The sequence below is a fragment of the Dasypus novemcinctus genome, chromosome 3, assembly GCF_030445035.2.
Source record: "Dasypus novemcinctus isolate mDasNov1 chromosome 3, mDasNov1.1.hap2, whole genome shotgun sequence".
NCBI lineage: Eukaryota > Metazoa > Chordata > Mammalia > Cingulata > Dasypodidae > Dasypus > Dasypus novemcinctus.
In genome coordinates, this window is record NC_080675.1 from 79,342,201 (window position 1) to 79,355,888 (window position 13,688).

Consider the following 13,688-nt stretch of genomic DNA (forward strand, 5'->3'; position numbering starts at 1 on the left):
AGAAAAAGGGGAAGCCTAAAATGAACCCTATAATTGGAATCAGAGACATCAATATGACCTAAATACAGATAAAGAAAATATATGTTTATGTATGCTTAGATTGCATACATGTTTCTTTTTTACTGGTAACATATTTAACATAAACTTGGCCATTTTAATAATTTCATTTAATGTTTTTTTCCTCACCCCGCCCCCCCTTGCCTCATTATTTGCATTTGCTGTTTGCTTTCTGTCTCTTAGTTGTGTGCTCTCTGTGTCTGCTTGTCTTCTTTTTAGGAGGCACCAGGAACTGAACCCAGGACCTCCATGTGGGGGGGACGCACCCAATCACTTGAGGCACATCCACTTCCTGCTTGTTGTGTCTCTCATTGTGTTTCCTCATTGTGTCATCTCATTGTATCATCTCACCGCACCAGCCCTTCCCATAAGCTCACTGTCCTGCTCATCTTCTTTAGGAAGCACTGGGAACGGAACCTGGAACCCCCCCTTGTGGTAGGCAGGTGCCCAACTGCTTGAGCCACATCTGCTTCCCTAATCATTTTTACGTATACAATTCAGTGGCATTAATTACTTTCATAATGTTGAGCTCACCCATTTCAATACTAATTTTTTTTTTCCCATCACCCCAAACAAAATTCTTTATCCTTTAAGCAGTAACTCCCCATTCCTCTTCTTGCCAGTCCCTGGCAAACTCTAATGTACTTTCTGTCTGTGAATTTGCTAAACAAATTCTAGATATTTCTTATAAAGGGATCAATATTTATTCTTTTGTGTATGGCTTCTTTCACTTAGCAAAATATTTTCAATTTCGTATACCTGAACTTTGTTTCTTTTTATAGCCAAATAGTATTCCATTGTATGAATATACCACACTTTTATTCATCTGTCAGTGGGCATATGACTTTTTCCCACCTTCTTTGGCTATTGTGAATAATACCATTATGAACATTAGTGTACACACATCTGTTTGAGTCCCTGCTTTCAATTCTTTGGAAAATTGTCAGGTCAAGTGGCACTTAGCACTTCTATGTTTAACTTTTTGAAGGAATAGCCAAACTGTTTTTTATGGTGGCTATACCATTTTACATTCCTACTATCAGTGCACAATACTTCTAGTTTTCTACAGCCTCACTAATACTAGTTATTTTCTGCTCTTTTAGTAATAGCCATTCTAGTGAGTATTAAGTATCGCATTATAAATTTTAATTTGTACTTCCCTAGTGGCTAATAATGTTGAGCATCTTTTCATATGTTTCTTAACCATTTATACATCTTCTTTGGAGAAATGTCTATTCAAGTCCCTTTGCCCATTTTTTAATTGGCTTGTTCCATACATACATTTCTTAGGTCCATGTGAGAAGTCCTAGAAGCAATGACAACCAAGTATCAGTGATCACACCTAGCACCCAGATATTAATTTCTAAATGCCAGTCTCCCATAAAAGGAACCATGGCTCCCTGGAGAAATGGTTGGGAAGAGAAAATACATGTTGAACTGGAATATCTTGTGATGCCAGAAATTAAGAACGTGCTCAAAAAAGAATAAGGGCATGTCAGAAGGATATAGCCAGGCAGAAAGAACCCTTAATCTAGTAAATATGTATGCAACAATACTGATAGAACTGAAGAATTGAACAAATACATAAATATAGTAGAAGAGACAGCTCTTCCTTACAGAAGAATTCCAATTAATAAATGTAGAAAGAGGAAAATATAAAATTATCACAATTAGGCAAAACACCACAGTAATAACTGTTGCAGACAAGTTCCATTGATGGGTGTTAAGGTTTGTGTACAAAATTATTGAAAGAAAGAGGATATTTGCATGTTTTCAAACTATTCTCCTAAGATATTTATTATTTACAAAGGGAAAATAGATATCAAGCCAAGTAATCAAAGTTACCAGCACCAGCAATAAAATGTACATAATGCACTGAGTATATTGCTTATGTAGTATTTTTACCAAAGATTCATAACCTCATTCTAATGTGACAATATCAGAACCTCCCAAATTGAAGAACATTTTATAAAATAACTGAGCAGTACTCTACAAATATATCAATGTCAAGAAAAACACTGAGGTGGTATCATAGATTGGAGGAGACTAAAGAGACAGATCTGCTAAATGAAATATGGCATTCTGGATTAGATCCTGAAACAGAAAAAGGATATTAGTAGAAAAACTGGTGAAATTTGAATAAAGTTTATAGTTTAGATAATGGTACTGTACTGACATTAATTTCCTGATTTTGTTGATCTATCATCATGTAAGATGTGTTACTCTGGTTGAACAATTTTTGAGAACTCTGATATATTTGCAAGTTTTCTGTAAATCTAAAATAATTTCAAAATAAACATTTTTTTAAAAATAGAGATCAGTAGAGGGGACTTTCATTTCAAAGAAGATAGAGTAGACATACTTTTCTGTATTCTTCCCACTAAGTACAAACCTTGGACATACAAACAAACTAAGAAGACTATGTGAAAGGTGAGAAGGCAGACTAACAAGGGACTTTGGGACCCAAGGAATGACTTGTTGGTGAATTCCTTGGGTTTTCTTCTTGTCTCATGTCACAGACTGTAATTGAAGAAGCCAGCAACCTAGGAACACCAACAGGCACGGACAATAACAAAAACAAAACAGACAAAAAATCTGTTCTTTGTAGCCAAAGGACCAGGAAAGGGGTATCCTAGGAAGACAGAAAACTTTTAGACAATAACTGTTCTACTTCAGCTGAACATCACAGAAAAACTTTGACCACACCAACAAAGGCCAAGTGAGGAGCCTAGACTCAACCCTCACAAGGCTGTAAGATTGTTTCCCATCACCGTGAGAAGGCTAAGTAAAAAGTTAAGACTTTTATCCCTACTGATTGCTAAGGAGCCTTCCCACCTACTGCCCCACCCCCAGTGTCAGTAGAGGCTATATAGGGAATCTCGACTTCCATCCCAAACCAGCAGTATTGAAGTACCTTTCCCCCTTTCCACGGCGGTAGAGTCAGAGGAAGAATGATGGAATATTAGGATTTTCATCATCATCCAGTAGTAATGTGGTCACTTCTCTCTCAGTGTCTGTGAATGGCACATGGGAACCTGGAATCCCCACCCCCTTCCAGCAGTATCAAGGAGCCGCTTGCCCACAACTGGGTCAAAGGAAGCTGAGTGGGGAACCTGGATGTCTGCTTCCAACAGCCATAAACAAGGCAGTGCAACCCCCTTCCCCCCCATGCTAGAGTGGTGTTTAAAAAAACAGCCAATTAACATACCTAAAAGAATTGAAAATAGGAACGCAGACAGGTCATTGTACACTGCTGTTCATAGCAGCATTATTCACAATAGCCAAAAGGTGGAAGCAGCCACCTGTGTCCATTGAGATGAATGGATAAACTGATATATACATTCAGTATAATACTATTCACCTATAAAAGGAATAAAGTTCTGATACATTCTACAACATGTAGAGTAAGTCTTGAAGACATATTGAGCGATTTAAGCCAAACACACAGGAACAGCTATTGTGTAATTTCACTTCAGTCAGATACCTCCAATAAGCAAATTCATAACAACATAAAGTAAATTACAGGTTACAGGGGACTGAGGTAGGGAAGATGGGGAAGTTTTTGCTTAACTGGTACTAAGTTGCTGTTTGGTAATGGATGGTGATTATAGTAGGAAAATAGTATATAATTGGTATCACTGAAATGTACTCATAAAAATTGTCAAAATGGGAAATTTTGTGTTTATATGTTACCACAATAAAAATGGAAAGAAAACAGCCAACTAAGTAAGATCCAGAGTATAATAATACAAAATGTCCAGATTTCAATTTAAAAATCTCTTATACCAGGAACCAGGAAGGTTTCAAACGGAATGAAAAGAGACAGTCAATAGATGCTAACACCAAGATAACAAAGATATTAGAATTGATGACAAATGTTTTAAAGCAACCATGATATAAAAGCTTCAGCAAGCAATTAGGAAGAAATTGAAACAAATGAAAAAAATAAAATGCCACAGTAAAGAAATAGAAAGTTTCAGCAAAGAACTAGAAGATATAAAGAAGAACCAAATAGAAATTGTAGCACTGAAATTCAGTTCCCAAAATTAAAAACTCAGTGAATGAACCCAATAACAGAATGGGAAGGACAGAGGAAATAATCAGTAAATTGGAACATAGAATAGTAGAAACTACTCAGTCTGAATAACAGAGAAAAAAGACTGCAAAACAATGAGGGAGCCCCAAGGAACTGTTGAGCTATAACAAAAGATCTAAGATTCTTGTCATCTGAATTCAGAAGTAGAGAGTAAAGAAAACAGGGCTGAAAAAGTACATGAAGAAGTTATGGCTGAAAACTTCCCAAATGTGACAGGAGACATAAACTAACCGATTCAAGAAGCTGGGCAGCCCCAAACAGGATAAACTGAACGAAATTCTTGCTTAGTCACATCATAATTATTATCCTGAAAACTAAAGGCAAAAAATCTTGGAATCTGCCAGAGAACAAACAATTAGAATGGTAGTGAAATTCTTATCAGACTGAAAGAAAAGAACTGTTAGCCCAGAATCCTATACCTAGTGAAAACTAAGTACTTGTTCCCAGAAGCCCAAACAGGTAGAAATTATTTAAAAAAACAAACAAATAAAAAAAAACCAACAACCTTGAAAAAACAAAAAGGAAGAAAGAGCATGGTAATCAAAAAATGTGGGTAAACACAATAGACTTTCCTTCTTTTCTTAAGTTTTCTTAATTATATATGACAGTTGAAGCAACAGTTATAGCACTATCTAGTATGTTTCTAAATGTATGTAAAGGATACATTTACAACTGTATTGTAATGGGAGGATAAATAGACATAAAGTGAGGCAGATTTTCTGTATTTCATTCAAAGTGGTAAAATGACACCAGTAAACTGTGATAAGATATCACATTATATATAATGTAATATCTAGAGCATCCACTAAAAATTTATAAAAAGATTTACTTATGAAAACACAATTGATAAAAAGGAATTTTAAAAAAAATGATCCATCAAGTAACCCTAGGAGGCAGGAAAAATGAAACAGAAAAAGCAGAGAGGAAAAAACAAAAAATAAAATGACAGGCTTAAGTCCTAACATATCAATAATTGCATGAAATAGAAATGGTTTAAATGTATCAAGTAAATGACAGAGATTTGCAGAATGGGTTTAAGAAAACATGACCCAACTTTATACTTTATAAATGAAATTCACTTCAAGTATAACAATATAGGCTGGTGGAAATTCAAAGGATAGAAAATGATGTATCATGCAAACATTAATCAAAGGAAAGTCAGAGTGGCTGCATTAATATTAGATAAAGTAAGCACTGGAGCAAAGAAAGTTATCTGAGACACAGAGGACATTATATAATGATGAAGAAGTCAGTCCACTAAGAAGATAACGCAATTTTAAATGTACTTGCACCAAACAACAGAGCTGAAAAATATGTAATCCAAAAACTGATAGAACTGGAAGGAAAAATAGACATAGCCATAGTAATAATTGGAGACATTGACAACCCTTTCTCAATAATTAAAAGAACAAGTATACAGAAAATCTATATGATGTATATAGAAGATCTCAACAACACCATCTACCAACAGTATCTAATCAACATTTATAGAACACTCCATCCAACAACAGCAGAATGTACATCTTTTTATGTATGTGTATTTCTATATAAAGAGAGAGATCTACATTTTCGAATGTAATTGTGTATACATAGAATATTTTTTGAATGATTCATAAGAAATTGCCTTCTAGGAGGGGAACTGAATGGCTACAAGTGAGATATATGAAAATATAGAAAGCAGAATTTTCATGGTATTCCCTTCTGTATCTTTTGAATTTTTAATTATGTAAATGTATTATGGATTCAAAAAACTGCATTTAAAAATTTTTAAGAGATTGAGGCAATCCTAAAGTAATGGCATTAAGACTAATCTGTCATTCATATGTTCAGTCAGATTTTATTATTTTAAAGCATATTCATAAGTGGTTTCTTCTGAGAGGAGAGATTATAAGCAATTTTAAAATTTTCTTTGTTATTTCTTTACTATATTTTTCTAATTTTCTACAATAAACACAAGTTGCTGACTTCTGTGCATCATACCATCTAGTAGATACCATCCAATGCAACATCCCTGATATTAGCATGTATTATATTTATAATCAGGAAAACAATGTTTAAAAGGATCTTTGCACAAATTAATATGTAGTTTTTAATACAATTGAAGTTAGGTTCTACATTTTGATATTATTGTTTTGGACTTTGATGGAGTATTAACACTGAAAGCCAGTTTTTATTAGAAAATATGACATACCTAACCATTTTATTAAATTAGTATTACAGTTGTAACTTTTCCCCAAATAATTCCTTGTCTTGATTTTTTTTCTCTGAGTCAGTGTATTTTTAAATAGCTTTCAAGATACACATTTTTCGTCTTAAAAATCTGTTGGGGCAGATTTGTTCTCAGTTTCTGCTGGTTGTCACTGTCTTGATTTTTGCTATTTGATTTTTGCTCTTTGGTCTTGCTGTCCCCCCACAGCATTTATAATTTACCATTAACACCTAGTAGGCTAACAGAAGATTCATAGTGCACAGCAGTTGATTTCTTTCTTAATTAACTCCTACTAATTAGGGATCCTCAGATACTTAAGAAAAAATAGTATGTGCAGATCAGCTCTAATAATTCTGGATCAAGCATTGGTTGATAACATGTAAAAGACTTTGTTCCCAGTGTTTCTGCAAAGTGAAAAGTTTAATTAAGCCTTTTTCAAGTAAGTTTTTATTTATTTTTTTGGAGGTACCAGGGATTGAACCCAGGACCTGTACATGGGAAGCAGGTGCTTAACCACTGAGCTACATCTGCTCCCCTCAAGAGTAAATTTTTAAATTTTGTTTAGTTGATTAATTTCATGTGACTACTTCATTGCTTCTAGGTAAATCTTACAAACCATTGCGGTTTTATGGGAGGACTACAAAAAAACAAAAGCACTGGATTGACCACTCCATATTTTGCTACCTCGACAGTAGAAGTAATATTTCATGTATCAACAAGAATGCCTTCTGACTCTGATGACTCTCTGACCAAAAAAGTAAGTACTAAGAAGAAAACAAAAGTGTTTTCAAGTTGAAATCCTTATAGTTAAGAAAATGAATACATAAACAGATGTGAGTAATCTAATTGATCAAGCACTATTTCTGGCAATAGTACTTCACTCTTCCCCCAGTGCTGTCTTCAGAAACAGGATTTTTGTAGAGCAGACTATTTTCCTTAAAGAACATGGTGTGATTAAAGGTTACAGACTTAACATAATTTGCCTTCAAAAAATGGGGATGTGAAAATTTGAAAAACCTCTGTGAATGTTTAAATTGGTAAAATTATATTTTAAGTCCTATAGTATGTAGACAAATATATTGTTTGAAAGAAGAAAAATATAAATGTAAATCATTAGAAAGCATTAAAAGGTAAAGTGCTGTATTGTAAATCTGTACTGAAACGGGAGGATTTTACCTGCTCTTTGTGCCGCTGCTGCTGCTTTCCGCATCTTTGTGGGCCAGGATGAATGTGATAGACTATGTGTGGGACATGGCAGCCGCGGGGTTGCATTCCAACGTCCGGCTTCTCAGCAGTTTGTTACTTACCATGAGTAATAACAACCCTGAATTATTCTCCCCATCTCAGAAGTACCAACTTTTGGTATATCATGCAGATTCTCTCTTCCATGATAGAGAATATCAGAATGCTGTAAGTATACTATGGCTTTACAGCAGAATAAAGCCCTAAGTAAAACTTCAAAAGTGAGACCTTCAACTGGAAACTCTGCATCTATTCCACAAAGTCAGGATTCACCAGGATTTGATCCTGGAGACCTCTGATGGGGAGAGAAGTTCCCTGTAAATTGTGCCACCTTAGTTCCTGATTTCTGCTATGCTTCACCTTGACTCCCTTTGTCTCTCTTTTGATGCATCATCATTTTGCTGTGTGACTCACTTGCACAGGCACTGGCTTGCCGTGCTGGCATTCACGGGCACTGGGTCACTGTGCAGGCACACTTGCTCTTCTTCCTTTTCACCAGGAAGCCCCAGGGATCAAACCCAGGTCCTCCCATATGGAAACTGTATCACTTGAGCCATATCCACTTCCCCTATCATGTGAATTAATACACTTAATCCTCAAGGAGGCTTTTTTAAAAAAATTGATGTAATTTACATAAGAGATAATTAGTCTTTTTATAGTGTACCATTCACAAGGTTATACAACCATCATCACTGTCTACGTTCAACACTTTTTGATCCTCCCTTCCCGAATAAAAGCTGTGTGCATTTTAAAAAAAAATCTGTACTAAAACTAATATAGTGAGGTAAAATAAGCATTAATTTATTTAATATATTTAATTTTTTAAAACTACAATGAATTTTGGTAATTTAGAATTTATAAGGGGTATGATAGAGTGATTTTGATGGCCCAGGTCTTTTAAAACCTACACCACCATTGTGCTATAGCCAGATCAGATACTGAAAAATCCTCTAGTGATGGCAGAAATACCTCAGAGTACATTTGTATGTATTCAATCCATGTTTGATTTTGTTTGTGAGAAACATTTTTAAAAGTGAAGCCTTGTCCAATATTACTTTTCTTTACCTCCTCCTCCTCTTCCATGTCCTTTTCCTCTTCCTCTTCAGTATATTCAGAACTACTGCTAAATGTAACCAATTGAACATAATCATTTCACTTGATATTTTCTGCTATCAAAGTTCTTCACACTTTATTGTTAAGCTATGAAAAGTGTTTATCCCACACTCTTTAAAAAGGAACTTCAGAACTCTTTTGAAATATTTTATGTTTGCCTTGATTATCCTTGATGCCTATTGTGTGTTTTAGAATTTTGTTGGAAATTGTCTACCGAATGGACAATGGCTAGGAAAAGTAATATATGGGCATTAGTTTGATTGGAATGAGTAGTTGAGGTAGAGGTAATTGGTACGTATAGGAAAGTATATTCAGTCACAGGTTTGCAATGGAAATTCTTGACATATCGTTTTTAGAAGTACTAATTGAAATAGTGTTCAAATATTTGTTGATAAAATGAACCGTATGAATATTGACAAGTAGATGGTGAAGGGTTGGCTTGGAGTAAAGCTTTGTGAAAACTTCAGTTAAGCCCTTTCTTCCATCAGCTCCTTTTAATCTCTTTGAAAATAAGTCATGCCCAAATTAGAGGCAGTTATGAATATAGCTTAAAAAGATAAGCAATTTTAATTATTGAGAACTTGGAAGAGACTCATATCTATCATTATCATCATTTTCATGGCTCCAGGGACACAGCTTTTAAACCCAAAGCAAAGTCTAAAATTAAATAGTATCTTAGATTGCAGGCCTAAGAGCAAAACAAAGTAGAAAACTATGTCAGGATATTTTTACTTCAATATATTAAACTTGATAATTACATAGTACTTGAGGTTTTATTCCTGTAACCTTTGTAGAAATGTCAAATGAAATAAGTTTTCTTATTTCCCTCAAAATAGCCAACAGACTTCATCCTTAATTGTTTTAAGTAGTATCTGAAATGGATGTTTAACAGTCCTTTATCATAACAGAACAAATTTTGGAAATATCAGCACCATTTAAGAATTCTCAAATGATTGAGTTTTAATTGAAATTCTATCCTAAAATGGCAAAAGTTTTAAGTACTGAATTTATTAGAGAATTTTGAGGGATTAAATTTTGAACACCAATAGTTTGTTTCATATATAGTATAGAAAGTTTTTTTTCCCTTTAAGCTAGTTAATGCAACATTTAAAAATCATTTGGTAATTTACCAAGTGAAAAAGTCCCAACTATTTTTTCCAATTATTTAATAAGGAGAAAGAATTCAGGCAATTACATAACATAATATTTCAAGTGTTTAGATATTGAGATATCAGAAGTGTTCTCACTTTTTAAAATGTAAGCATTTGTTCATAATTTTTTAAAAGTTTATGATACAAGCATGTGTATTATTTTCACTGTTAAAATAATTGCACCTGATTATTATTAAAGAAAATTAACCAGACTACATAAGATTTTTTACTTAAAGGAATTTAAAGGGTTTTTTGGTGTGTATGCGCTTTTTTTAAAAATTAATTTATTGAAATATATAACCCACACACAAACATCCAAAAACAATAAGTGTATAATAATAGTTGTGAACTTACAAAACAAACATATATAACATCATACAGGACTCTCATAACTCACCCTACCACCAATACCTTACATTGTTGTTAAACCTTTTACGCTAATGATTAAGGAGCATTGTCAAAATATTACTACTAACCAAAGTATTTTCCCCAACCCTCCCTATTATTATTATCTTTATATCATTTATATATAAACATATTATAAACAAGTGTATAGTAAAATTTGTGAACCTACAAAGCATACATGCATAACCTCATACAGGAGTCCCATACATCAACCCTCCACTAACACTTTGCATTGTCGTGAAATGTTTGTTACAAATTATGAAAGAATATTGTCAAAATCTTGCTACTAATCATAGTCCTTATCTTATATTTGGTGGGTTTTTCCCCCAACCCGCCCTATTATTATTTTTTAAATATATTTTTTATGACAGAAGTTGTAAACTTATAAAACAATCATGCACATGTGCAGAATTCCCAAACAACACCCCTGTATCAACACACCACACTGTGGTGGAATGTTTGTTACAGATAAGATAATATCATCTGATTGTTACCATGTCCATAGTATATGTTTGGCTAACATTTTCCATACTGCCCCATTATCAACACAGTGCATCTTTGGCATAGATGCAAGAATATTATTCCTGCTAAACAGAGTCCATAGATAATCCCAGTTTATTTTTCCCATGCGTTCCCAACACCCTGCAGTAGTGATATACATTTGCTCTAGCTCACAAAGGACACTCTTGCATCTGTACCATCAACTACAGTTCTCATCCACCTCTTGGTTTACTGTGCTATTCAGTTCCTAGATTATTCTCTAGCATACTGTCAGTTGGCATTTAAATACCTAGACTACCATTTTCAGCCACATCCCCATTTATAAATTAGCTATTCCTCACTATTTGTTACCATCCATTCTATACATTGCCATTTTCCTACAGTTTTTCTAGAAGTTTTGTGGTTCTTGCTTTTATTTTTAGGTTTTGATCCATTTTGAGTTAATTTTTGGATAAGGTGTGAGATAGAGGTCCTCTTTCCTTCTTTCAGCTATGGATATCCAGTTCTTTCAGCACCATTTTGCTGATTAGACTGTTCTGCCTGAGCTGTGTGGGTTTGACAGGTTAGTCAAAAATCACTTGACCATACATGTGAGGGTCTGTTTCTGAACCATGAATTTGGTTCCTTTTTCTATATGTCTGTCTGTATGCCAGTACCATGCTGCCTTTACACTATAGCTTGGTAGTATGATGTACAGGCTGGAGATGAGGGTTTTCTTTTCCTTTCATGATGTTTCTGGCTATTCAGGACCCCTTACACTTCCAAATAAATTTGATAATTGTGTTTTCAGGGTTTTTTTTAAATGCTGTTGGAATTATTATCAGGACTGCATTGTATCTGTATATCAGTTTGAGTAGAATTGATGTCTTACTGATATTTAGTCTTCCAATCCATGAGCATGGGATGTTCTTCCAGCTATTCAGGACTTTTTTGATTTCTTTTAACATTGGGTTGCAGTTTTCTCAATACGAGTGCTTTACATCGTTGGTTAAGTTTATTCCTGTTTGGGTTTTTTCTGTCATATTTTATTTTCACCACTCTTTTGACACTTTTAGTTACTTTTATGGATATGATCTTCATTTCTAGACTCTCTTCCAGGCCTCTCTCTCCTGTCTTTTCTTTTCAGGCTCTAGCACACCCTTTAGTATTTCCTGAAAATCTGGTCTCTTGCTTAGAAATTCTCTCGGTTTCTGTTTATCTGTGAATATTCTAATCTTAATCTCATTTTTGAAAGACTGTCTTGCTGGATATAAAATTCTTGGCTGGAAGTTTTTCTCTCGTAGTTTCTTAAATATATCAGACCACTGCCTTCTTGCCTCCATGGTTTCTGGTGAGAAATCAGCACTCAGTCTTATTGGGTATCCCTTGTATGTCATGCATTGCTTTTCTCTTGCTCTTCTCAGAGTTCTCTCCTTATCTTTGGCATTTGACATTCTGATTAGTATGTGTCTCGGAGTTGGTCTATTCAGATTTTTTCAAGGGAATATGTTGTGCTTCTTGGACATGGATATCTATGTCCTTCAATAGCGATGGGAAATTTTCTAACATTATTTAAATATTCCTTCTGCCCCCTTTCCTTTCTCTTCTCCTTCTGGGACACCCATGACATGTGTGTTTGCACATATCTGGTTGTCATTTAGTTCCTTGAGACTTTATTCAGTTTTTTCCATTCTTCATCTGTTATTTTATATGTTCATTTTTAGAGGCCATTTCTTCAAGCTCACCAATCCTTTCTTCTGCCTCCTCAAAATCTGCTCTTATATATATATAATTATTGTTATATTATTTATATTATATATTATATTTTAATTTCATTTATTGTGCCTTTCATTCCCATAAGATCTGCTATTTTTCTGTGCATGCTTTCAAATTCTTCTTTGTACTCATCCAATGTCTTCTTAATATCCTTAATCTCTTTAGCCATCTCATTGAATTTTTTAAGGAGATTTGTTTGAACATGTATGATTAGTTGTCTTGACTCCTTTATGTTATCTGGAGGCTTATCTTGTTCCTTTAACTGGGCCATATCTTCTGTTTCTTGGTGTGGTTGTAATTTTTTGTTGGTGTCTTGGCATCTGGCTTACTAGAGTATTTATTCTTGTTGCAGGTTTTCTCTTTAGTTTAGGGCTTCCTACCCTTTCTCCCTTGCTGGTTGTGTAGTAGGAGCCAAGGTTGTAATTGGCGCTATAAACTGTGGAGGCTCAAGCTGCCCTTATTGCCCCAGGGACCGATAAATCTTCTCCCAACTTTCTCCGTTCCCAGAGGTAGGGACAGAGTCACAATTGTGTAGAATAATCCAAGTCATGCAGTTCTAGACTGTGGTTGTCCAGAGAAACTTACGAAGCTTCACACCCCTTTCTCTCCTCCCTGGGGCAGGGGTGGAGCTGCAGGTGTGGGCAGCAATGTATGCAGTACAGGTCCGAGATGACCACAGTTGCCCTGGTAGACTTAAGATTATTCTGTTTGTTATAGCCAAAGGTACCCAACATTACCTGGATAGACTGGTGCAGAGCTAGCCTCCCTCCTCCCTGCTAGAGATGGGGCTGAAGCCTAGGCTAGGGCTGCAGGCTGATCTGGGTGAAAGAAACCAGTTCCTACCCTCACTTTGATTTTTGGTCAGTCCAGCTTCTCCTCAGACTGGGGACGGAGTCAAAATGGCGACCACTGGCCTTTTTCCTTTCCAACTTGGACACATTCACATCCCAGCTGTTCTTTGGGTTATTCCTTAGCCATCGGAGTCTACCAATCAGCTGAAATCAACATCCAATCGTCTCCTCCTCCCCTGTTTTTGGGAAATGGAGCTTCCAATTTCAATCACAGAATAGCTCCAGGGCGGCTTGTGCTACCAGAGGAGGACAATCACCAGCGTCCACGGTTTGGCCGGAAATTTCCTGGAGAGGCTGGTGCAGGTCCC

At 35.2% G+C, this 13,688-nt stretch overlaps 1 protein-coding gene across 7 annotated transcripts in view; it reads left to right on the top strand.

The window, feature by feature from the left end:
* Positions 1-13,688, top strand: part of RALGAPA1 (Ral GTPase activating protein catalytic subunit alpha 1) — a 298,344-nt gene that overhangs the window by 241,119 nt on the left and 43,537 nt on the right. For all 7 annotated transcript variants that reach the window (XM_071213978.1, XM_071213981.1, XM_058293545.2 and 4 more), the window contains one exon: positions 6,964-7,119. In XM_071213978.1, the coding sequence (XP_071070079.1) occupies positions 6,964-7,119 (156 nt within the window). The remainder of the gene's footprint in view (positions 1-6,963; positions 7,120-13,688) is intronic.